Source organism: Mauremys reevesii, linkage group 8 (genome assembly GCF_016161935.1).
Source record: "Mauremys reevesii isolate NIE-2019 linkage group 8, ASM1616193v1, whole genome shotgun sequence".
Classification (NCBI taxonomy): domain Eukaryota; kingdom Metazoa; phylum Chordata; order Testudines; family Geoemydidae; genus Mauremys; species Mauremys reevesii.
Window position 1 is genome coordinate 91,545,073 of NC_052630.1, and position 26,407 is coordinate 91,571,479.

Genomic DNA, 26,407 nt, shown 5'->3' on the forward strand with positions numbered 1-26,407 from the left:
TCGTGCATGAAGTGGTGTCTCCCCTACTTCCCTTGAGAGATCCAATCCCAGTCCCTTGAACTTGATGCTAGGCTCCCCAAGCTGCACAGGTGGCAGGTGAGGGGTGGCTGGATATAGGGATCTTTAGGCTTTGTGCAGGGAGGAGCTTTGCTCCATCCAAGCTCCCTGTCTCACAGGAGCGGGGTCTGAGTCTGCTGGCTATAGACAAAGGCAGGACTGGAGTATCGACCACTACACTGATCCTCCCTTCTCCCACATTCCCTGTGCTAGCCATCCAGTACCCAGCCCCGCAGAAGACTGGGATCAAATGAAATACATCAGCAACTCTGCCCTGTATACATATATAATTCAATTTTAATGATTTATGCTAATACTTCTCTATGTTCCAGTAAATGCTCTGTAGTATATTTTATAAAAAGAGATTAAGTCTTAGTAATATACCTCACCGCAGCCTCTGCTATTTAAATCTTTGCTTGGAGTTGGGGTGAGATAGCAGGGGTTTTTTTGAGCAGATTAGGTGGTATGTGGCTTAGTTAGGTTCTACTGTAATAACTGCAGGAGCTGCACAAGGTGAAAGGGTAGTTTTAACATTACATTACTAGATCAACTCAATACAAACTGCTCAGGATATCCCCGAATATGCCAGCCAATGCTACACACTCTGTGCTAACCAGTGGTCAATAAAGCTCCTGATTTTTATTCCTCCTGTATGCAATTCTCTCCTGTGCAGAAAGCTATTTCAAGGCCTATGCACCAGTTAAATCCCATTTGAGGCCATGAATCTCTGCTGTCCCTCTCTCTCTGGGGTTCATTTCACCCTCTCCGATAACTCTGTCATCCACTGAAAGGTTTGCACTACACTGTTCCATAGACACTTCCCTAAAAACAACAGCATGATGAAAGCATTAGAGAAGCACAGGAGTCTGAAGGAAAGGTGGGGCAACCATTTGTGAAGATAGTGGAAGGGAGGAAAAAGAGAGCGAGAGAGTAGTTTAACATAGTAATTTATCAACAGCTCTGTCCCTGCTTCATTTGCACCTTCTCCTTCCACAGAAGAAGTAGAACAAGCGTAGTTGAGAGGCTGTTGCTGTACAGAGTCTTTTCAGCTGAGCAGTGTCTGGCTAAAGCAAGATGGGATGGTGGTAGGGAAGTGTGTCAGATTGCAGTCTTGTATTGTGTAGTCCCTCGGGTCATTTAGCCACTGAACATTGGTAGTGTGTGTTTGTCTGATGCTGACTCTCTCTTAATTTTAATAATAATCCGTTTCAATAGGATTCAGGAAAGGAAACAGATTTTCTGTTTCCATTTCATTTCACACCACTGTGTCTCACTATGTGCCGTAACGAAAAATGCACAAGCGTCACACATCTGTGAGAACAAACAGTCAGGACTCGTGGCTCAAGGAAGTGTAGATGTTTTACAGCTGAAACTTAAATCACTGAGCCATTCTCTCCCGATATTTTCATGTTAGGACTGGAATGTGGGTCTAGCCTGTGGTGAATACAGCAACAGCAGGTGTTTACCCTCTGACTAAATCGGTTTCATTTAGCTGGCTTCCCATAGTCTTTAATGACCATGAGGAAAAATGATTATAAGACTTCCATTCCAAAAAGCTGCTTATTACAGTCAACTGCTGTATAATCAGCCACAGTATTTAGCAGTATTGGCATAAACGAGGCTGGGGCTCTGGTTGCGCCTTTTCTTGGATGAAACTTTTATTCCACTTTTGATCAAACAAACGTAACCTACATAACTCAGACTTACTGGTGTATTTGTCCTTTTAGCAGTTGCTGCATAATGTCATTATGAACAGCACATTCTGCTGGAAATGTCATCTCACCTGGGCACTGCTGCATACTTTGTGGGGCCCTTAAATGAGAACGTTGTTTGAAGGATGTATGGGGAAGGGGAAGGGCCAGCAGGCTGTTTTGTTTACAGAGACAGGGCCTGGAAGTGGAAGAATGTTAAAGTTTATTTTCGAGGCCATTATCTTTTTAGTCCAAGCCAGAGGCAGAAGATTTATTGTTTTTTAAATGGTCAGTTCCTCTGCAGATTTACCAAGACACGGATTGGATTGAAACGAAAAGGTCAAGAAGTGTTATCTGTTTTCAGTCAAAGACAGGGCCGGATTTAGTGGCAGGAGAGCCAGGTGACTGCCTGGGATGCCAGGCTTGGAGAGGCGCTTGGCTCAGGGTGCTGTAAGGTATTCAAAAGTTTAACAAATGGAGGGGGAGTTGCTGAAGACACTCCTGGCCTGGGGCACCATTTGGTCTAGGGAAGGCCCTGGTCAAAGACACAGCAAAGCCGTCCAGGTAGGGAACAGTTTAGACACACTCATGGTATTAGTTCTAACCATTAGAGGAGTGAAGTTCTGGAACAGCCTGCCAAATGGAGCAGTGGGGGGGCATATCTGGCTTCAAGACTGAGCTTGATAAGTTTATGGAGGGGATGGTATAATGGGATAGCCTAATTTTGGCAATTAATTGATCTTTGATTATTAGCAGGTAAATATGCCCGAAAGTCTGTGATGGGATGGGGTGGGATCTGAGTTACTACAGAGAATTCTTTCTGGGTGCTGGCTGGTGAGTCTTGCCCACATCCTCAGGGTTTAACTGATCGCCATATTTGGGGTCGGGAAGGAATTTTCCTCCAGGGCAGATTGGCGGAGGCCTGGAGGTTTTTCGCCTTCCTCTGCAGCGTGGGACATGGGTCATTTTCTGGAGGATTCTCTGCACCTTGAGGTCTTTAAACCATGATTTGAGGACTTCAATAGCTCAGACATAGGTTAGGGGTTTGTTACAGGAGTGGGTGGGTGAGATTCTGTGGCCTGCGTTGTGCAGGAGGTCAGATTAGATGATCATAATGGTTCCTTCTGACCTTAGAGTCTATGAGGCTCATTCACCTGCACATCTACCAATGTGATATATGACATCATGTGCCAGCAATGCCCCTCTGCCGTGTTCATTGGCCAAACCGAACAGTCTCTACGCAAAAGAATAAATGGACACAAATCAGACGTCAAGAATCGTAACATTAAAAAAACAGTCGGAGAACACTTCAACCTCGCTGGTCACTCGATTACAGACCTAAAAGTCGCAATACTCCAACAAAAAACCTTCAAAAACAGACTCCAACGAGAAACTGCTGAATTGGAATTAATTTGCAAACTGGACACAATTAAATTAGGCTTGAATAAAGACTGTGAGTGGATGGGTCATTACACAAAGTAAAACTATTTTCCCATGCTAATTTTTTCCCTTACTGTTACTCACACCTTCTTGTCAACTGTTGGAAATGGGCCATCCTGATTATCACTACAAAAGTTTTTTTTTCTCCTGCTGATAATAGCTCATCTTAATTGATTAGTCTCATTAGAGTTGGTATGGTAACACCCATTTTTCATGTTCTCTATGTATATATATCTTCCTACTGTATTTTCCACTGCATGCATCTGATGAAGTGGGTTTTAGCCCACGAAAGCTTATGCTCAAATAAATTTGTTAGTCTCTAAGGTGCCACAAGTACGCCTGTTCTTTTTCCTTATTTCTTTGGGTGACTATTAAACAGCCTCATATCTCATCATCGGGAATTTTTTACTAATATTCAGCCTAAGTGATTCATTTCTCAGCTCATTATTTCTGGCTACAAACCTTTCCACAGCACCCTAATAATTCTTCTCCCTCCTTGGTGTTTATACCCTGCAACTATTTGTAGTTTAAAATTATATTGGTGACAGGAGGCAGTGGGGAAGCTGGCTAATGTCAAGGTCTGCTGGAGAGGAGAGCTAGGAGTTCAAGCCCTGCCACTAAATTAGAGTTTGTGATTTTATTCAGAACAAGGGTCCTTAGCTTCAGAAAGTTTGAGAACCACTAATTTAGCTCAGTTTTTCCAGGTGAATTCATGTCTACAAAATAAGAGGTGACTAAGCTCTGCCTGGTGGCATATCTCTCATGTGACACCTGTGTTGTGTGTAGCATGTATTTGTTATGATTTGTTTTCAGTGTATTGTGCCGTTAAGTGGTGAGAGGTCCCCCCTCCCTGGCTCCATTATTTTGCATTCAGATGCAGCCAGTTACAGAGGTGATGGGCACACTGTGCTCTCTCTTGGAGACCTTGCTTTTGTTTTCTTAATATAAAAAAGTTCCTGCTGACACATATGGTTGCTCTTTGTGTGTAATGAAATATACCACTGCTGCTTATATTCTTCATCCAAACAAACCGAAGGGGACAGCCCAAGCTGGTGGTTTGTATAGAATTATTTGCAAAACAGTAGGAGAAAGTCATCCCTAATGCAAGCCAACTGAAATCAATGTAATTACATAAGGAATTAATTGGGTCCAAGGGTTCTAAACTATAGTCTCTCTTGCTTTGCAATGTGCTGTAAAGTAACAAAGACTATTATAACAAAAAAAGTGTGTTTTCCATGTTTGCTATTCGAATGTAGTGTGCTACCAATTCTTGCCCTGCTAAGAGACACGTACAACAGAGGGGAATATTTAGGCTTAGTTTCTGAGTGGAGAAGTTAAATATGATTAAGGACTGGTCTATTAAAGGTGTAGCTTGTATAGAAAAGAAGTGATGTGATTGGCAATGAGTTGTCAATAAGGGTTTTGGAGACATTTCTCAGGGGCAAATATTTCATTTTATTTCAGACTATGATTTGCTGAGATTTCAATTTATGGATAATTTTTAATGATCAGGTAATACTAAATCTGTCACTGAGTCCGTTTCCTACTCATGAAGGTGGCAATGAGGTATTAAGCACTTCATGCAATTATGAGGGATTGTTTCTATTTGGCATAAATCATTCCCCATTCTCCATTATCTTTCCATAAAAAAAGCACAAATGTCCTGGCTTCTCCATATAAATAACTTCCTTTAAGATTATGCCTGCAGTGTGTCTGAGTGATGGGTTAAGCCTGTTATGTGATTTTAATGCCAAATTACATATTCAAACTGAACTGATACTGATTCATTTGTAATATAATTTAATAGCATAATCCCAGTTTTCCATTCACATTTTTTTTTCTTTCTGTCAATGCTTGAGATCATTTTCAACAGACAAGGCCCTCAGGAGTTCTAATGCCTGTAGCTATATAGTCTCAAAGTTCCCCCATAGTGCTTTCTCTAAAACATAAAGGACTAGATTTCGGATTCCTTTACTAATACTGAATAGCATTTTACTGCACCAGTAATCCTGTTGTCTTCAATGGGAGTATTCATGGAGTCAGCAACTACTCAGCATGAATATGTTCTCAAAATCTGGCCCTAAGGAAGGAACAAAGGAATATTATTTAGTCTCTCTCTATTAACATGTAAGCCTATGATCGCCACATGATACGTTTAATATAGTCAGATTTGTTTTCTAAGTTTCCCCAATGTAGACAAGGCCAAAGGGAGTAGCTGAAATCCATTCCAAATAATCCCAGTTGATCAGTTACAAATGACTAAACAGTTTATTTCAGTTAAACAAAACACTGTTGATCTAAACTTCATGTTTGTCTTCTCCAGGCACCCAGAATAACTTCTCAGTCCATAAAATGAGAATCCCAATATAGTCATTGAGTAAATGTGCTCAGGGCAAGAAAAAGAAGCAAGAGTCAAATGAAAAAAGAAAAGCCGCAATTTACAGTTCATAGGGATTTCCACAGTGTCTCCTACCCAGTGCTGAGTAACCCAACAATACATCCATGTGAAGGAATAGATGAGACAATATTGCTTTCTCCTCCACAGGTCACATCAGCAGCCGCAATTTCTGAACAGCAACACAAGCACTGCCACGGATAGTGGCACAAACAGTCTCAAGAGCCAAGGCACACACTGAGTTTAAGTCCCCCCTGGAAGGCATTTATTCTCCTGACATTAGCAGGGTGCCACAGTGACTAGAAGCAGGTAATGGGAACCAACACTGATTTCTGTGGCATGCCTAGCTGTGGCACTTGTACACTACAAGCTTGCCTGAGTATCCAGTACAAAATTTCTGATGAAGCCAAGTCAAACTTCTAGCTCAGGGGTTCTCAAACTTCATTGCACTGCGACCCCCGTTTGACAATGAAAATTACTACACGACCCCTGGAGAGGGGACTGAAGCCTGAGCCCTGCTTCCCCTTGCAGGGGAGCCCAAGCCCAAGCTCCACTGCCCTGGGCAGGGGAAGAGGGGAGCAAAGCCGAAGCTTTGGGCTTATAACCTGAGCCCTGACACCCAGGGCTGAAGTCCTGGGGCGGTGTGGCTCGCGGTTAGGCTTCAGTCCTGGGCAGTGGGGCTCTGGCTTCGGCCCCGGGCCGCAGCAAGTCTAATGCCAGCCCTGGCGACTTCATTAAAATGGGGTCGTGACCCACTTTGGGGTCCCAACACACAGTTTGAGAACCGCTGTCCTAGCTGGAGCATGAATTATCTACTGCATATACATTATTCATGATCAGTTATACACCAGCAATGGGACGAGTCAAAATCTCTTGGCCTAGATACCCCTGGAATTTTAAGGAGTTCCAAAACCAAACCTGGATCCAAGCCTTTGATTGGCCCTTATGCCTTCCCCGATACAAACATCCCCCAAACTAGGGGAAACAGTGCATTTCAATAGCTAAATCTGAGTCTGAATTTTGCAGCTAATGCGTCTCCCTAATTTGAACCTTTCTGCTACAACACAACTGTAATCCGTGACTTTTGGTGTCAGGCATGCAAAGGAGGTAAATATGCATATTTTAACTTGAATTTATTTGCCTGTATTTTCTTTGGAAAGGAAACAAAGTCATTTTTCAGATTTCAATAATAATCCTTCTCATGCAAATGTAAACCACCTACTGATGTTCTGCAATGGATTGTCAATACATGCTTTAAAAACTAACAAAAACATTTCTTTCTGGCATTATAATTGTAAGAAAAATGGCCTATAGTAGGGGGGGAATGCTGGGCTTGATTCTGCTACCTTTACTCCCATTGAGATTGAGTAAGGAACTAGTCATGGAATGAGGTACCACTCAAGATGAGTATGGATGGCAGAATCTGGTCTGATATGCCTTGTATTTTATTAGCTGCAGGAACTGATTTTAGATGTGCTAGATTGTGTACATGAATCAAAATTAGTTTGGTTTCACAGAATGATATAAACACCCATGTCAAGCTAGCCTCAAATACGTGTGTTAAATTTACTAAGATTTTATAACAATATGTTAGCAAATATACTATTCCCATGAGCTAACAGTGTAATGGCCTACGCATGAAAAGTCTTGGCTAATGTAAGAGCTAGTAACTTCATTGCCAGAATGCAGAGTCCAAGGCCAGAAGGGACCATCACAATCATCTAATTTGATAACACGGCCAAAATACTTGACAAATTATGACTCTTATTCAGATACCCGTAATTTTGAAAACTAGGATTTTACTTTTAATTCATAGTTTCCCCCCTTTTTTTCTTCCACTGCCCCTGCCTTGTTTAACCCCTCACATGCCGATCTCCATGCTTTTAAAGATCACCCCAAAAAATTAGCCATGTGACAGACTTTCAATATCCTGAACAAACCTTATGGAATTAAGTTAAGGTTTAGCTTAATTCAGTAAAGTTTATTGAGTTAAGGTTAACACCTTTGGGGTACACTGTATTAAAAATGCAATTGTGTATGTGTTACTGTGGCACTGTATGTACCTTGTCTAGTAAGGACGGGGGATGCTAATGCACTTCCTTTGTTATCAACCCTTTGAAGCTACCTTAAGAATAAAGCAGGCTTTCCTAGGAAACCTTTGTGGTACCTTGTAACTACAGCAACTACACCCCTTAACCATCTCGGAAGAGAAAGCAAGCAGATGCCCTTCGGCAACCTGCCTGTGCTGGCAAATACACAGTGAAGGCAGGAAACTGTGCAGCCTGGAAATACCTGAGTCAGAGAGAGATGCCCAAATGCCACTCTAAGCTGAGGTGCAGGGTCTGCCCAAGGGAAGCTTCCTAGTTTGCCTTTAGACTGGAGTCCCTATATTTACAACACAACCTGCAAAAGAGACGAGTCCTGTGGTTACATGTTTACATTCTCTCAGTTGCAATTATCATCAGCTCTTATTTTAAGCACTCAGGGATGAGAGGAAAATACTCTCCACCCAAGAGAAGTGAAGCCAGGGGAGCCAGATGCCTTAGAGTGGGTGCCCTTGATGGCCTGTTGCAGCTGCACAGAACTGTGGCAATCAGGACGTACAGTATGTGTGTATGTGGATGCTCCTTTAAAGGAAGATCATATGACATTCCCCTATAAAATATACTAGCACAGCCAGGAAGAAGTGTGATTCAGTGGATAGGGCACCGCACTGGAATACAGCACACTTGACTCTCCTATTACTTTGCTGTGTGGCCTTAGAAAAATCACTGAGCCTCAGTATTCCTATCTGTAAAATTGGGCTTAAAAAAAGCTCACTCAGCTCTGAAGCATTTTCAGATCGACGGATAAAAAGTGCGAGATAATTCTAAGTGTTCTTTATAATACTGGTCATATATTACAAGATTGTGGCAAAGGACTGCCTTTTTGAGACAGACGGTCCCAGTGAACAGAAAGGAGAAACCACATACTCTGAGGCTAAAGACAACATTCAGAATAGTTCTCTGTATTCATCTCCATACAGAATAATAATCAGTATTAGCAAGGAGATGGTGTGGTAATACTTACCTGCTCCACAGGGATGGAATGAGGATAATAATGGCCTGTATTATACAAGAGGTTGGAATAGATGATCACGATGGTCCCTTCTGGCCTTGGTATCTATAAATCTGTGTGTTAATGTTTGTAAAGCGGTCTGAAGATGAAAAGTTGTATGTTAAGTGTTACGGTAATTACACTGATGTATCTGGCAATGAAGCAGCAAGGATTGTTCATACCAAAGATGCTCCAAATCAGTGAATTAGCACTGTGTTGAAAACAATGACTCCAAAAGGCATACTATGCTTGGCAGCTCCTCTGACTTGATGGTTGAGTGTAACACCAGCCCGGGGTACAGCACGTTTACCTCGCAGAGGACTCAAATGGAAGATTTTCAATACCCCAGGATTTGAGATTCTTAAATCTGTCTGGCAGTTTTAGCAGTTGACAGGTAAAAATCCTGCTTGATTAAATCTAGATAACCCATATCCAATGAGCTGAAGGCATGGCAGGCTTGACAAGCATGAGCAATGTAAATCTGCAAACTTGTATAGACACAAACCTTTTCCACCCCATAATCTGCATTTTCCCTAAATATATTGACAGTAAAACATATCGCAAAGACACAACTCAGGGCCATAGTAGCAAATACCACTCTAAACTGGGTGGGGGGTGGAGGAGACTGATCAAGGAAGGCTTGCTAGTTTACCTTTAGACTGGAGTCCCTATGTTAACAGCACAACCTGCAAAAGAGAAAAGTCCTGTGGTGACTTGTTTACAGTCTCTCTTTTGCAGTTATCATAAACTTTATTTAAAACACCACGGGATGAGAGGAAAATACTGCTGGCATCAGTACAGATTGTTACATTATGTCTAATTGTATGGCTTACATCATGGGGACTAATTAAAGTGCTATGCCAGATCGCGAAAACAAAAAATGTAAACTTTGAACATTATTTTGGAGCATGTTAACCTTGAAGTGCTCCAGGGAGAGCTTTACAACTACCAGATTAACATCATGGGCTTTAGCCTTTCCAAGTTCCATTAACTTACTCTAATGATTTCAGAAGTGGTTTTTTTTCTTTTCCTTCCAGGTTAATCACAGATTAGATGCTTTAACGCACTTCAAAGGGAATGCTCTCAGGTCATCTTTGGCCTTGAATTTAGGCTTTGTATGAATAACCTTTTATATAAACTGTGACTAACAGAAATGCTTCCAAGTTTTTGCTTTTTTTAATCATTTCAGGAGAGTTTAACACACACACATACACACAAATGTCCCCTGGCTGTTCATAAGAAGCTAACCAAAACCTGACTACTAAAAAGTGATACTGACAAGTCTAGTTTCATCGTCCAAGCCTAAGAAATGCAGAAAATAACACAAAAAAAGAGTAAACTAGATTTGAAAAATTCTGCGTTTTAATAATCTGTGATAAACTTCCTTGTCCATGTTACAAATTGTGTTTTTAAAAGAAATTATTTTAATCCCTATGTCTCTTTAGTAAACAAAATCTCTTTATACAAAAAACCCAATTCAGCTCTCACTGAAGTCAACAGGAATCTTTCCATGCGCTTCTATGAGAGTTGGATCTGTTCTCAGGTCTCTGAAGCATAGTTCTGCTTTTCTATTCAGCTAGCTGTGGTTTTCTCTTGGCTTGTTTCACCACTTCTCCGGTGACATTTGTAAACCTTAATTTGCCTATCATTCTTTGTGGGACAACTTCCCTCTAAAGGGGAGGAGGGATAGCTCAGTGGTTTGAGTATTAGCCTGCTTAAACCCATGGTGGTGAGTTCAGTTCTTGAGGGGGCTGCTTAGAGATCTAGGGCAAAACAATCAGTACTTGGTCCTACTAGTGAAGACAGGGAGCAGGACTCAATGACCTTTCAGGGTCCCTTTCAGCTCTATGAGATAGGTGTATATCTCCATATATATAAATTCTCTCACTGACCACTTTGTCCTACCAGGAAAGGCAGTTTTTTTGCCTTTTAGCCCCCATCCACTGCTTCACACTTAAATATGGAAGTTCTTTTTGTACATGTGTATAGTGCCTTTCCTATTGACAGATCTTAAAGTGCTCCACAAACTAGATGCACACAAGTCCACTGAAGTGCTTCTACCTCTAGGTTGCAGGACAGGAGCCAATTGGCACAGAAATTGATTAGCAGTGGGAAAGGCAACTTTTGTCCAGGGACATTGGGACAAACTGTATCTCTTAAGAAAAGTGCCATGAGGTCTTTACTACTCTCCCAGAGCAGGCAGGATTTCACTTTCTAAAGCCTGATCTGAAAAGGTGAGAGATGAAGGGCCTGGCTCCCCACATCAGCTTTACACTATTGTAACTCCATTGACTCCTGATTTCTGCTATGTAAGTGAGAGGAGAATCAGGCCAGGGTTGCCCCTTTCTAGAGGGTTTTTTCCCCTCTTGACTTTTGTCAGTATCTCCAGTATGTTTCATGATTGTAAAATTCTATGTTTTACATCAGATTTAAAATTATTTTGTGATACAATTGTATAACAGACATTTTAACATATACATTGTCCACATGTGAAGGAATAGGAGAAAAGCAAATCCCAGCATGTAACATTTCAGCAAAAATGCAGATTGACTCTAGCTCAGGCTTTCCCTCTGGTTCATGATGGAGGCACCAAATTCCAAAAAATGTGACTATCATGAAAATTATTGTGACAAATTACTTGTATAGCTTCAGAAATGTACACAGTGCTTTACAAACATGGAGTAAGGTATGTCCTCTGCCCTGAGGTGCTTACAATCTAACGAACAGAACAAACTCAAGACAAGATGACACATGAATGATAGGTTGTGGAATGGATAATGAAAAGGGGATATGTGGAAAGATTAATGGAGAGGGAGGGAAAATAGGAAATATTCCTAACAGAAGTGGGTATAAAGGAGGGTTTTGCAGGAGACCAAGAAGTTGTCTGTGGGAACATAAAAGGAAACCCAATCCAGGTAAAACTCACCTTGATACAGGAATATTAAAGAGTTTGTACAGAAGAACAATGAGCTTGTTCTAGACCAGCTTTGCCCGAGCATGCTTTTCTTGTGCATTTCGGGCTACAAACATAAGAAGCTGACACATGAGCTCTAAGTGAAGGGATCATCTTTTTGGCCACATATTTGATTTTAGGCTCAGATGCTGCCCAGTTCTCTATCTGGTGGTTGTGGGTGTTTGGTGTTTGATAAGGGTAGCAACTGGGTGGCTTTATGCAGGGCCGGCCCGGCCCCGCACCCGCCAACTCCTGCCCCTGCCCTGCCGCGCCTAGCCAAGCCCTGCCGGGGCCCCTGCCTGGGGTGTCAGGCTCCCAAGGGCCCAGGAGCTGCAGGGGGCCAGAGCCTCAGCCCAGGCCCACTGGGGCCTCTGGGGCTAAATAGCCTCAAGCCCTGGGGCTCTGCTGCTGCTGCCCCCCTGGCCCTCCCCCCCCCCTTCTACTGCCCCTGCTCCCCTTGGGCTCTGCCAGGGCTCCTGGGGGGGCCATTAAGGGCAGGGGCCCCAGGGGAAGCAGGAGCCCCAGGGGGTGGGGGGTAGCCCCAGGGTCCTGGCAGGCTGGGGCTCCAGCTGTAATAGCCCAGCCGGCCCTGAGCCCCCTCCCCCCCCCTCCCATGGCTATTTAAAGGGCCAGGTAAAGAAGGCAGGGGAGCACAGGCTTAAATATATCCCCCCCCCCCGCTGCTCCTGCTACCTGGCTGGGGAGGGAGGAGGAGGAGGAGAGACCAGTGCAGGTGGGGGGGGCTGTACTGGACCCACACCCCCCTGCCTGCTCCCCCTGCCTGCCCACACAGCCCCCAACCCCCCCCCCCAGCCCCGCGCCGCCCCCCTGTCTCCAGAACCCCCTGCCACCACGCGCCTGCCGCTGCCAGCCAGTCCGCACCTCTCTCTCTCAGGCCTGCCAACAACCTTTGCCCGCACCGCGGCCCTGACTGAAAGCCAGCCAGCCCACCCCACCCAGGGCACCTGCACACACACTGCAATGAGATGAGGGCAGGGAACAGCTGGGACCACACATGTGCACAGCCTAGGGTGACCAGACAGCAGAAAATGAACAGGGGGTGGGGGGTAGTAGATCTATATAAAAAAAAGACCCCAAATCGGGACTGTCGAACATTAGGTAGGGGTTAACGACATCCGTATTTTCCCGGACATGTCCAGCTTTTGGTTCTTAAATCGCCATCCAGTGGCTTTATGAAGAGTATGTAATGTGTTCAGAGTCTATGGTTATGGATGCTTAGTAAATTGTTACATGATAAATAACATACAACAGCTCATTCCAGCTGAAGTCTTTGTTGCCAAATGCAATGTGTGAAGTGAGCAGGAAGGCTGGTTACAATAGACAAATTGGCACTGCTGTTAACTTAACTGATGTAAGTATATCGGTGCAAGAGACTTTACTGTAGACTGGGCCTAAGACTTGCAAACTTCCTTATATAGTTTTAAAAGTCTCAATCTAGAAATCTCTGTTGAAGTGGGGTTAACAGAGGAAGGGTGGTCCATTGGTTAGGTTGCTAGCCTGTGACTTGGGAAACTGAGATGTTATTCCCTTCTCCACTAAAACTTCTTGTGTGACCTTGGGCAAGACATTTAGGGTAATAATTGCCTAAGTCCCATTTTCAAAAATGACTTAGCCCGTCAGAGCCTAAGGCTATGTCTACACTAGCACTTACGTCAGTACAGCTTTATCGCTGTAAGCTATCTAGAGTAGACAGAGCCATAGTGGCAATGAAAGTCACTTTTGAAAATGAGACTTTGGTGCCTAAGTTATTTAGGCTCTTTTGAAAATTGTACCCTTAGTCACTCTGTGCCTCAGTTCCCCATCTACAAAATGAAGATAACTGTACTGCCTTACCTCACAGGGATGTTATGAGGATAAATATATTAAAGACTGTGAGGTGCTTAGATATGACAGTAATAGGGGAGATATAAGCACTTAAGCAAGTGGTTGCTCAGTCAAACCCTGAACATATACCTCAGGGTTGTTGCATTTCTTCCATTTATTTTTGCCAGCATCGAGTGCCACAAGGTCTTTAAAATCTTCTCTGAGCTGACAGGGGCTCTTTCTCTCTGTAAGATCTGATCTGACAGGTGAGAGAGATGGAGGGCCTGGTTCCCCTCTCACACCAGTTTTATCCCATTGTAATTCCCCTGGGATTACTTCTGATTTCCTGTACTGCCCTGATGAGGACTTGAAGAAGTGTGAGGAGCCCCAGAGCAACTGCAAATAATGACTTCAACAAGTATTTGACAACGTTAGCTAAAAAATCCTAGTGTGTTCTCCCTGACAAACCGAGTAAAGGGAGAAACATGCTGGTTAAGTCATTCTGCATCATCTTACTGTTCTATATTCATTAGTTTTCTTTGTTATTCTTTGGCAGAAATAAGAATGCTGAGCAACATGGTATAAACTACTCATGTCTGGCAATGTAACCTCAGAAAGGGCTAATATTTAGTCATTATTTACTTTGCACCAACCTTTCATTCTAGTCTGTCCTATGAAAACGTATTACTTTATTAGACTTTATTAATGGTGGAAACTCATGTGTGTCCTGCAACTTCTGAGCTGTCTGTCTCTGAGCCTGCCAACCGGGTGTTTTCATTGCATCGTTTCAAGGTCTTCATGAACCTTCTCTAATTCATGTTGTCTTTACTCAGTTTTGCAAGATCCTTATTCAGACAAACTCCCATTGATTTCACTGGAATTACATAGGCATAAAAATGGTGCAACTTTATGGAGAATCTAAAAACACTTTTCCTTGAAGTCAGGATCCTGTCCAGTTTTCTATTAATCGAGAATGGCTCTCACTCTCAGAAGTGTAAATCTGAAGTACATGAGAGCAGAATTTGCTCCAAGATTCTGCACTGTATTTTTTTCTCTGCTGTGGTTGTTTGGTGTGTATATTTCTGTGTGTGTGTTTTTTTGTTCTGTGTGAAAGTCACACACAAGTCTAGACCTGTTTGTTCTTCTGCAGGTATTTTAATGATTGACCTCTTCAAAGTGCTCTTGTCCATGGTCAGTCATGCAAATCCTTTGGAATAAATTGGCAGAAGTGAGATTTGAACTTGGAGTTATCCTTCAAAAATCTAAAATGATTCCAGCTACCTCTGCTCTCCCCTGCACTAAGTGGCAGGGCCCATTGCCATTTCCTCCTGCTTGTTGAAGGTTTCAGCTCCTTTTATCCTGCAGCCATTCTAGCTGTTGTAGCTAGACATTCTTTCTCTTGTGAAAAGTTAATCATTTAATAATAACCTTGGCTCAGTTTGCCTGAGCTCTTCAGCTCCCCTCCTTCACACTAGCCTCCTCCCTGCCGTGACACTTCAGAGAAAGCAGCTGGGCTTCATTACTTGTTGAATCACATTTTTAAGAAGTGGCACAGAAATGCCTCATTTACTTGCTTGTCTTTCCTTTTCTTCCTTTTGTCTCTTGTTTTAAGGCTGCCTCTGATAACGGCAATTATAGAAATCCAGTCCTCCCACAGAGGCACCTGTAGATCATTTGGATCAAAGTACAAATGAATTGTAATGAAAAATATTAAGTCAGAATCCTGCCCTTCCAGCTGGGAGCTGGTGCAGGGTTGAATAGCTCAGGTCGGGGGAGGGGAGCTGGCTTTTTAACTGTTATGGCAGCTCTGAAAAGGAGACTAGCATGTCCCCAACTAGCACATGTTGCTTGGCTATTTCATGTGTACAGAGCTCCTGGCCAGAAGAACACACACCACTCTTTAAGGGATTTGGTGCACTGGCAGGTATGGCAGCCAGCCTGCCTGCCTAATGCTCTCGTGGGAGTTCGGTAGGAATTTTTCCTTGCTGTTCTGCAGGTATGCTGGGGAGCAGGTCCGCACAGAGCTTCCTGGGAACCGGGGACAAAATCAGAACCTGAGGCCCCCCACCCTTCCAAAAAATGCCCATGGAGATGAAAGAGTTTAAGAGGAATGGAGATTTGATGGGGGAGGGGGAAGAGGGCCCAAGTCTGTGGGGTCACTGCCATCCCCCAAGAAGCTGAGGGGGGCCAGGAAAAGGATGGGGGAACAGAGAGGCCCCAGGCCTGTGGGGTCACTGCCCTCCCCATGGGGAAGAAGTGGGGATAGAGATGCCCAGGCCTGTGGGGTCACTGCTCCCCTTGGGAAGAAGGGCTAGGAAGGTCCCAGGCCTGTGGAGTTGCTGCTCTTCTCATGAGGAGGAGGTGGCTCTGCCCTGTCTGCAGCCGGGGGGGGCGCTCCCGGCAGGTGGGAGTGGTATCCCTGACCACAGTCCTACCTCTGGGCTCTCAGCCTGGATGGTCACTTCAGGCCTGGTGTGGTGATGATGCTCAGCCGGGGTGGGTGTCATTCCACGCCCCGTGTACCTCGGGCACCAAACCTGACTGGTGCTGCTAGCCGGTGTGCCAGGTCGCAACGCCTCTTACTCAAATGTGGTCCAGCTGCCTCTCTGTCATTTTGAGGGACTGGAGCACACTTCTTCTTTTGCTACCTCCGCCCAAGTGGCCCTACTGGGGAAGGAGATCTAGGAGGCTCCCATTCCCATCGTTAAGCATACAGATGGGTCCAATCTTACCTCACTGAAGACTTTTACCATTGACTGTGGCCTATAATTTATTTCTGAGCATATGAAGGTTTGTATAAACAGATACTGTGCTAATCAGAGTGATCATACAATATTACCTTGAAAATACTGGGCTGGTCCTCAGTGTAAACTGGTACCGGTCCACTGAAATCAACAACAGCTCCACTGACTTGCAGCTGCTGAAGATCTGGCCCACCAGTAGCTTTTAAACTATATGTTAATACAAACGCATGTTAAAAATATCCTACCATTCAGCACTTTCTAGATCAGCACTGCTCCAGTATCATGGTGCTGCTCTGAAAGTACACCTCTACCCCGATATACCACCACCCGATATAACACAAATTCGGATATAACGCAGTAAACCAGTGCTCCAGGGGGGCGGGGCTGCGCGCTCTGGCGGATCAAATCAAGTTCAATATAACGCGGTTTCACCTATAACGTGGTAAGATTTTTTGGCTCCCGAGGACAGCGTTATATCGAGGTAGAGGTGTATCAAATGAGTCTCTGCTAGCAACTATAATAATATTTAAAGGATTTAATTGGCTGTGTTTTCAGTCTTATTATGGAAGAAAAGTTATTGTGGAATTTTTCTTTAATAAATTATGCTTCTATGGTAAATTAAAACACAAATGTACATTTATTATTTAATTCACTTTTAATATTTAATTAATTCATTCAGTTATTTCATGTCTTTGAATTCATTACTTAATAAAAAAGTTATATAGCAGCTGTTCTACCTCTGTCAGACTATCTGGGGAACTAAGTTCACTTTATTTTAATATTTTAACTCTAATAGAAATGCCAGTTGAAAAAAGTCAGCTGCTTCCAAATAGTAGTTAGATTTTAGACGCAAGAAATTGGTCTAAGGGCTTCTGTTTCCTATGGCTACTCACTTTCACTGAAAGCAAAAGAAACCAGAAAAGACCAATAGAAATCAAAGGATCAGTTGAAGGATTCTAATGTGTCTACTGGAATTTTCATTAGGAAAATTGGACTTTTTGAGGCATATTAGTGTTGGCTATGAATCCTGGAGAGAGTGATTCAGGCTTCATTTCTGGAGGTGAATTAATTGATGGACAGAAGTAATTTGAAAAAGTTGTCACAAATGTGAGTACTTCTCAGATACTTCAAATAAGATGTGTTTTTCTACCTGCCAACATTATCTAGTCACTTGAAACTCAGATAGTGTTGAATGCTGTAATTGGATTTTCTATCGCTAATCAATCAGTCTGACTCATACTGAGACACATACATGAATATAATTACCAATTTAAATAAATGATTGGCTAGTTGGGAATTTGGGTGTGATCACTGATGTCTGGCTTTTCTCCCCCTTGGTATATGCCTCCCCCTCTTTCTCTGGGGCCCATCATGCATTCCATAGCATTGTCTGATCAGGGATTTAAATTTCTCTGCAGTGAATCCACCAGCACTGCCCTGTCATTGCAGTTAGTCACACCTTCTCAGCATAAGCCTCCCGCACCAGTTCATTACTATACAGTCAGAAACAAAGCGAACCCACAAACATCACCCCCCCGCCCTCAAAAAAGAGAAGGTTGGTACAGGCACTATGGTTGGTCAGGCCTTGGCAGCATGTGCAGTAATATCAAAAATAGACGGTTTACTGTAACATTAACTAACTGCTAACCATATGCTTGAATTGCTTTGCTGCCAGTGGGCCTAAGTTCTTTTGAGCTGGGACAGCACCTCCCTCTGCCCATGGACAGCCCTTAGCAAGTTGTAGTAAGAGCTACTGGGTATGTGGCAGGAGTTGGAATGAAGGACACTGGCTCACATAATCCCAGTCAAAACCAACCATCCCCAGTTTCAGAGGAGATGAGAGAAGGAGCAAGAAGAAAATCAATGTGGATGTATGTGAGACAAGTCCTGATGCATGTGCGGCCCAGGACTGCCTGCCTGTGACTTCTCTGCGAACTTTACTCACGTTGCATAGCACTCACATGAATAATCCCATTGAACTAACTGCAAAGACTGCAAAAGCAGCCTTCTAGCTTTTGTATGTGACACACGGCAGTTGCTGGGTTTTGGGAGCTGAATTAATAGGCACATTAGGAAGCATTTGTTTCTCTTCCTGAGGGTGTTTCTGGAGTGCTTAATCCTTCTGTCTTTAGCAGTATGGCTAACTGCTACCGGGGAGAAAAAAAATACTTGGGTGTGTTTACTTGGGTGTGTGCTAAACTTTACAGGTAATGCCTGTGCAGCTAAGCCACCAGAACCAGTACACTGACATCCACAAATAGTATGTAGATTATGGGCCATCACTGAGAGTTTTACCCCAGACCCTGACTGGAGTAACCCATATAACAAACCACCAGCCATAATAACAACGGACAGCTATTGTGGTAATAAGAGGCTGATCAATCATTCATTTGCTATTCCTTGCACATTTAATCATGATAAATTAATGGGATTTTTATGTGGCACTAACATGCATGTCCCTGGGAATTTAACAATCAATGTGCCATTATTTTAAAGTCCAGCTGTCCTTGCTTCGCAGTCACTCAGAAAACATCAGAGTTGTTCTACAAAACCCAACAGAAATAGGGCAATAGTTGGAAAGCTTTGCAAAGCCTTGGGCTCTATGAAGTTCATCTGCCCAACTATGACCCTTTTTAACCAATCCATTCCATTCCATCTGTGACCAAGAAAGACTAATCATATATTTGGGGAATACCAATTCCTTCTTCTTTATTAGCCATAAAAAACTGCATATGTTCAGGCTGTTGAAACCTCTGAACTCAACACATTAAAAAGCGAGTGTTAAGTGTTCTATTGTCAGTATACCAACTTACAGACAAAAGCAAGGAAAAGCTGTGATGTTGCTCTTAACTTACCTACTACACTGGGATATTAGATGTATTCAAAAATAACAAGCACTGCAGAGCGATATACTTGAATAGGTCTTGTATTTGAAATTTCTAAATCATTTAGAGCAATTGCAATGACCCTCATTCATCTTCCCCTCCTATGACAAAACCTGCAGGAGGGACTTGGGGACAGGTAAGGATCCCTATGTGGATTTCTTCTTCATCATCATAGCAGGGGAGCAGGGTATGCCAGCTCCAGGAAACGAATAAAGGGCCTGCATCCAAAGTGATGGATCCCCTCTCCAGAGCTGGGGAGAGCCACATGGAGGCCCTATGCTTTCCCTTGGAGAGGCACTAACAGGGACGTCCCCACCCTAGCAGTGGCAGTCCCCAGCATTCCCAGGTTTGTCTGTGAGGGAAGGGATGTGTGATGGCTGCTCCAAAGAAGAGTTAATACAGACCCTGATTGAAATCTGCTCTAGCATATATTAGCTGCTGACATCTCCAGGGAGCTGACACAATTGCTGGAGATCACTGGGGCACAGGGAAGCCCTGGCCACATCCCTTTTCCCTAGGGCATAGACATAGTCACTGCACAGGTAGCTGGAAGGGAGGATTGGTCTAGCAGCCATTATGTTGCCAGAAGAGCCCCTTACAAGAAGTTGCTCCTCCTGCAGCAAGCTATGCAGCCTTTAGGGCTACTTTGCACCAGCAGTGTCGCACAAATCAGCTGCAGCACAGCAGAGAACCCAAGCCTATGATTTTAGAACTTTTTTTTTTTTTTAAACTATGCACCACAAGTTGGGCATAAGGCACTTTGCTCTTGTCATTGGTCCCACTAAGAATTTGTTCTTTCTTGTTTCATCTGGAGTCAAAGGAAAGATTTATTGGATTTAACTGCATTGCAAACAATATTTATAAACTTCTACCTTTATCTCGCCTGGTTTTAAAGTGCTATCTTTTGTCCTTGGCTGTTCTAAATTATTAACATATCCTACAGTGTGCTCAAGATAAGAGAACCTTCAGCTTTTATTCTCTCACCCTTTAGTCAAGCCAGTTTTGCTGTTTCTCACTGGATATCTTTGATCAGCCTGCTTGTTGGATGCTAAGCTACAGGGACGCCACTGCTGAGAAAGAAAACAGGGAGGGAGCCAGCCCTTTCCAGAATCCCTAGTGATCAGCATGCACAATTCCCACCAGATTCAGAACTTTCTGGTGATCTAGGCAGATCATTTGGATTTGTACAAGCATAGGGCCAGGTTGTGGTGCTGCTCATCCTTTAAATGAAGGGTAGTATGTTTATAAATAGTTTAATAAGTTATTACTAGATGTTATAAACATGTTACACACAGGTAGTAAGTACTGTGTACATGGCTATAGATAAGCACATGAATGTAAGACGTGCTGGATAGTTATAAGCCATCTATTGACCTGTTGGACTCTGTAACAATTGAACATTTAGCATGTTAATCATTCATTGACTCTTTCTAAACTAATTTTGAATGTACCCTTAATGTAAAGTGTCACCATGATACCTTTATTCACAATGAGTAGTACCTTACTCCACAAGTAGCCTCACTGATGTCAATGGGATCATTCATGATGCAAGGTACTGTTCAAAGTTAGGTTCTCACAATGTGACTCAGGGAAAGTATTAGAGAGACAAGGTGGGTGCAGTAATATCTTTTATTGGAGCAATTATTACCTCCCCCACCTTGTCTCTCTAATATCCTGCGACCGACATGGCTACAACACTGCATGCAACCACAGAAAGTATAGCAGCGCAGGAGGCATAAGGGCATTGCACTGCCCTCGGCCTGTCTGGGTAACCCTCACTGACAGCGGTGTGAATTACACTGTGGCCTGAAGACAGTAGATGGTCCATACATGCTAGTTTGCACACAAACTCTATGTAGAGATACAGTCATAGATGTAATTTTCACTCCATGCATCTGAAGAAGTGAGGTTTTTTACCCACGAAAGCTTATGCCCAAATAAATCTGTTAGTCTTTAAGGTGCCACCGGACTCCTTGTTGTTTTTGTGGATATAGACTAATGCAGCTACCTCCTGATACTTGAAGTCATAGATGTATCTACTGAGGATAATGAGGAGGGATGTGTCCCTCCCCTGTATTTTTACTATCCTGTTGATGTGGTTGCAGCAGGAGTCATGCATTTTCTCTCAATGCTTTTATATAATGCTCATCACCATGATGTCTGGTTTCTCCCCCAACTTTTTAGTGATTGCACACATATACAAAGTATGCATTTAACAGCTCCTACATGAAAATATAGTGCTACCTTTATATACAACTTTTGCCAGTGTTCTTGAATCCGATGCTCCTACTGGGTGAAACTTTATTAAAAGAGAGGGCACGCATAAGGGAACTGACATGCATGTGATCAACTTTCTTTACTTGCCAGGATAAAGCACAACAGAAGTTTTGTCACAGAGACATTCCACTATGCTGCATTAAACATCCTCCCACACCAAAGGATACACTGTTTCTAATAAATAGCTAAAGAGTTATAGTTATAAACAATTAAAGACAGAAACACCCAAGATGTCACTAAAAATAGACATTAAAATGCAGATCCCTCTGAAGAGGATGCAACAGTTTGTGTATTACCGGTACATAGTAATATAGTGCCACCTAGAGGATATTGTGCGTTAAAAAACAACTAAAAGCAAAACCAGAGAGCCCGATTCTGATTGTACTTCTACCAGTGTAAATCTGAAGTAATTCCACTAGCATTATATCGGTGTAAAGCCAATGCATGTATAATCAGAATTGGGTCCAAAGAGTATTATTGGCTGATCTGTATCTAATGCATGTAGATAAACCAATGAATTAGCAAGTTTCTCTCTGTATGCACAACTGACTGGGTATCCCATTACTCCTCAATACAGATAGACTTGATATGAGCGCATAGCATCGCACACATACATTGTAGGGAGAACACCTCCCATACAACATATGGCATATGAAGCAAAGGTCACGCACAAAAGCTCACAAAAATCTGATCCAAAATTTAAGGGACCTCTCAAACTTGCAATGCAGAGCCCTGACACGTTGTATGCTGGAAATATTGGGGCTAGATTTAGACTGAAAATTATAGAAGGCAATTGTTGCTCGAGATCATTTTTCCACATATGTTCGACAAGATTAAAATAAGATGTGCATTCACAAACTGAAATTCTAACTACAGCTTCACACAGTCCTGTAACCCTCTGCATTCTAAAGCCATGTACAGAGTTGTCTGAATGGACATTGTCAACATCAGGGCAACAGTGACCTTCCCTTCTCCTCAAATGCAAGTCTGCTGGGGCTAATTTTTTTCCAGGACTATTCCTTGTCCTTTGACTGCAGTGTGTGGAAATATTTATGTTATTTTCGGCAAAAGAGTTTATAAATCATTCCAGATGTGCATGTGTAGCTCTGCACAGCTTGAAACTTTGTTCCTCCCACAGCTATGTTCCTTGTTTAAGATGGGTGATCTCAGAACTCATGAAACTTCCTAAGTAAATAGAGGCTATAAAATGCACTAAACAGAAATGTTAGCTCTTCTAAAGGAAGCCTATAGTTTACGAAAGTCATTGGGGAGTTCCAAATGTGTGCTTTTTTGTCTTAGAAACAATACAATAATTTTCTTTTAAGTTTTAACTTAAATGCCTGCATTTTTAGAGATCTCTAGAGACCGCAAATGAGATCAGAGTCCTTTTGGGGTAGGCAGTGTGCAAACACATGGAGAGACACAGACCCCACCCCAAAGAGTTTGCAATCATAATAGAAAAGGCAAACAAGGGATGGGACAGGAAACAAAGACTCCAAGAGGTGAATTGTCCACAGCATGCAATAGGTAGCAGCAGAGCCAGGAAGAGATCCCAGGTCATTTACGTCCCAGTTGAGTACACTATCCATCTATCTTAGGTACTTACAGTGCCCCTGTGACTGGCCGGGCCTCTGTGGTGTGCCCTCATGGCCCATCAGGGCACGACTCACCCAGCCACAGGTCTTTGACTGTAGGCCAGCTGTCCTTCCAGCTAAGGCACACTTCAGACCTACCCCTTCCAGGCTGCTGAGGTCCAAAAGAAATCATGAACAAGAAATCACAGCTCAAAACAGGGTTTTCTGATGAACGTTCAGTGGGACCCTCCCTTCTGTTCAGGGCTTGTCTTCAAACAGTCCATACTTCAGCTGATCTGCCAGGGTCTGGTCGTCCCTTCTAATGGGGCTTGTCTGACTGACAAGCTAGCTCAGTGTCTGGGCTGCAGCCAGGCTTCTCACATCAGGAGAAGCAGATTTGAGGGAGCTAGGTCTTCTCTTTTTAACTCCCCTCTTCATGCTTCACATTTGCTGCCAGCGTAGTAGGATGGGGCTCATTGGCTCCCCAGGCTCTCATTATCCCTTTCGTTGCCAGTGTGGGGTCTATCTGCCTCATCACAGCTCCCCACCCTCACTGTAATAGCCGAGCACCTAATAATATCTCATGTGTTTATCCTCACAACACTCCTGTGAGGTAGGGAAGTCTATTCTCCTCATTGTACAGAGGAGAAGCTGTACTAGATTCTCAATATTTTTCAGTTTACCAAATAACTGACATTTCTAATGGATTCCACCACAAACTATCATTTGTGCTCCTTACCAGTCTTCTCTGGCTTTAGGTTCCCCTATGACACACAGTGCACCACTATTATTAGTTAAATGATAGTAGTCCCTAGAAGCCCCAGTCAGGGCTAATACTAGGCATAGTACCATACAGACATGGAGCAAAAGGACAGTCCCCGGCTCAAGCAGCTTACAATCTACAACTTTTGTAAGCGCCACCAAAAACTAGACGGTTTTATCGGCCTGACTCTGTAGTCCCTAAGTCAGCAAATCCCCTGCTGACCTAAATAAGAGAATCTGATTGGGTCTTGAAACCTAGGTAGCATGGATTAAGGCCACAGGCCTTATTTCTTCCTTTATGAATCCTTCCCCTCTTTTTTCACATACCTGTGATTTACCAGACAGTTAGCCACCAGACTAGTAGGCCTAAACTGAGCTGCCTTTATAACCTAGATAAGGCCACTATTGATACGCCAGAAAGTTAATGTTAAGAGACACATTAAGTTCTTTCCCAGAAGCTGTACAACATTCACTCTGTTCTCAGCTAACATTGGTTCAGGGATCATGTATATTAAAGGCTGCATCATACTCCATGAGCATGAAAGGTCAGAGTTAAGGTTACAAGAGCAACATTAGCTTTGCCATTTTCTGGTTTTTGAATGCTTAAAGACAGAACATTAAAGTGTGGTTTGACTATAAAAATGATTATGGAGAAATTGTCTCTTCTTAACAGATCTGATTCCAAACACACCAAGAGAGCAGATCTTCTGTCTGTAATGACCAACCCATTTTTTACTCCGTTAAGTCCTCTAGAGTGAACACAACTAAGAGAGTGCACTGCAGAGTCTATTCCATCTTGTGCAGCACCAATAGAGAGATGTAATAAGATCCAACCGGTAACGCCACAGCAAATCCACTGAAGACAATGTGGTGGCACAGGTATCAGCAAATAATCTAGTTCACATAGGCGAAACTGAGATTCCTGCTCAGTTTTTACTCATCTTCTCATTGAAGCTGATAGGAATTTGCCTGAATAAGGAGTGAATGAGAACTGAGGATTCACCCCATAGGAACGGTACAGAAGCCTTTTGATAAATGGTAAGAAAAAAGTGTTTCTGTGTCTGTATGTGCGATCTCACAGTTTAATCCTCTAATCCTTTGGTACAAAGAGTGTTAGTCCAGGCTACTAGATTGTCCACTTCACTCTCCCACGGCTCTTCCTCTTTGCTGAGGGGTCTCTTTTCACCTGCTGCTTGACTTTTTGGTACTGGACCAGGCACATCGATGGTTTGAAATATGCATAGCAGAACAGATTAATAAAGAGAAAGGAGACTACAGGTAAATACAAATAACCTTTCCAAAACAAGCCACAGTCACATTTTTCATTTTTAAAATGCCGATCTTAATTTGCCTGATTTCTGGATCCATATCTCCTAGGCATATACAGAGACTGTACATACTATAAATCACGTGATACCTTTGTGAAAAAATGGCAGAATCATGTGATAAACCACATTTATCACACAGCTCTGGCCTCTGAACTCTGACCACTATCCCATCTAAACTGGGACTACTTCTAACATCACAAATTGCTTTAATCAACTGCCATCAAATTAAAACCAAATCTCCAACCTATCAAATGTGGAGTTTCTCCCCCATCTTACACTGGGACTCAGGCTCAGGACAAAGCAGTGTTCTGTCCTGGACCAGGAACAAGTTCTTTCTGCTATTCACACCACCATACTCAGGGTATTAAAGACTGTGACAGTAGGACTCCGTTGACTCCCACATGTAACAGCTACGGTTCAGCTCTCCATTTCATCAAGAGCCTGCCCTGTATCTTTTACTAGTGAAAATGTGACCTAATTCCTGATCCTAGACATGTAGAGTCTGATTCTCCTCTCATTTACACAGGTGAAACGTCATTCACTTCAGTGGAGTTACACCTACTTTTCACTACAGCAAGTCAGGAGAATCAGACCTGTAAACTTGATTCTCATCTGGCGCCTGATCCATTGAAGTGAATGGAAAGATTCCCATTGTCTTCAATGAGGTTTGGATCAGGTGCCTGGTCACTTCTCTCTGAAGGGTGGAAGTTCATATGCAAGTTCCATTTATGCTTTGGTCAACAGAGAATAAAAACCGCAACCAGTACAAAGGCGTAGGAGATTTGAATCCAGGCATATACTGATCGACACAATTTCTGCCCTTGAACATGACAGGGCCGCCCAGAGGATTCAGGGAGCCTGGGGTCTTTGGCGGTGGGGGGCCCCTGCTGCCGAATTGCCTCCAAAGACCTGGTACTTCGGCGGTGGGTCCCGGGGCGGAAGGACCCCTCGCCACGGGTCTTCGGGGCACTTTGGCAGTGGGTCCCGGAGTGGAAGGACCCCCCGCCAGCGAATTGCCGCCGAAGACCCGGAGTAGAAGAAGCTCCAGGGGCCTGGGCCCCACGAGAGTTTTCCGGGGCCCCCGGAGTGAGTGAAGGACCCCGCTCCAGGGGCCCCTAAAAACTCTCGTGGGGGCCCCTGTGGGGCCCCGGGGCAAATTGCCCCACTTGCCCCTCACTCTGGGCGGCCCTGGAACCTGATACTATTCCATCAACGTCAACTGGAGTTTTACCCTCAACAGAAGCAGGATTGGGTCCATAATGCCAACACTCTTCAGACCCGATTCAAATTTCACATTGGTTTTAAAATACAATGGAGCTAATTCTGATTTACACCAGTGTAAGTGAACAGTAAATCAGGTTCTACGTGCACATATCAGAAA

General features: G+C 43.4%; 1 protein-coding gene across 4 annotated transcripts in view; it reads right to left on the reverse strand.

Annotated features, from left to right (window-relative positions):
* Positions 1-5,005: 5,005 nt before the first annotated feature.
* Positions 5,006-26,407, reverse strand: part of UBE2U (ubiquitin conjugating enzyme E2 U) — a 39,699-nt gene continuing 18,297 nt past the window's right edge. The window contains exons 10-12 of one of the 4 annotated variants that reach the window (XR_005583281.1): positions 9,332-9,365; positions 7,876-7,986; positions 5,006-5,268 (exon numbers count right to left, since the gene is read on the reverse strand). Coding sequence is in view for 3 of the 4 variants with exons in the window: in XM_039483121.1 (XP_039339055.1) it covers positions 24,781-24,905 (125 nt within the window). In the remaining variant the exon portion in view is untranslated. Of the gene's footprint in view, positions 5,269-7,875; positions 7,987-9,331; positions 9,366-24,766; positions 24,906-26,407 lie in introns of those variants that run through there. The other 3 variants (XM_039483123.1, XM_039483122.1, XM_039483121.1) reach the window with 3 other exon arrangements.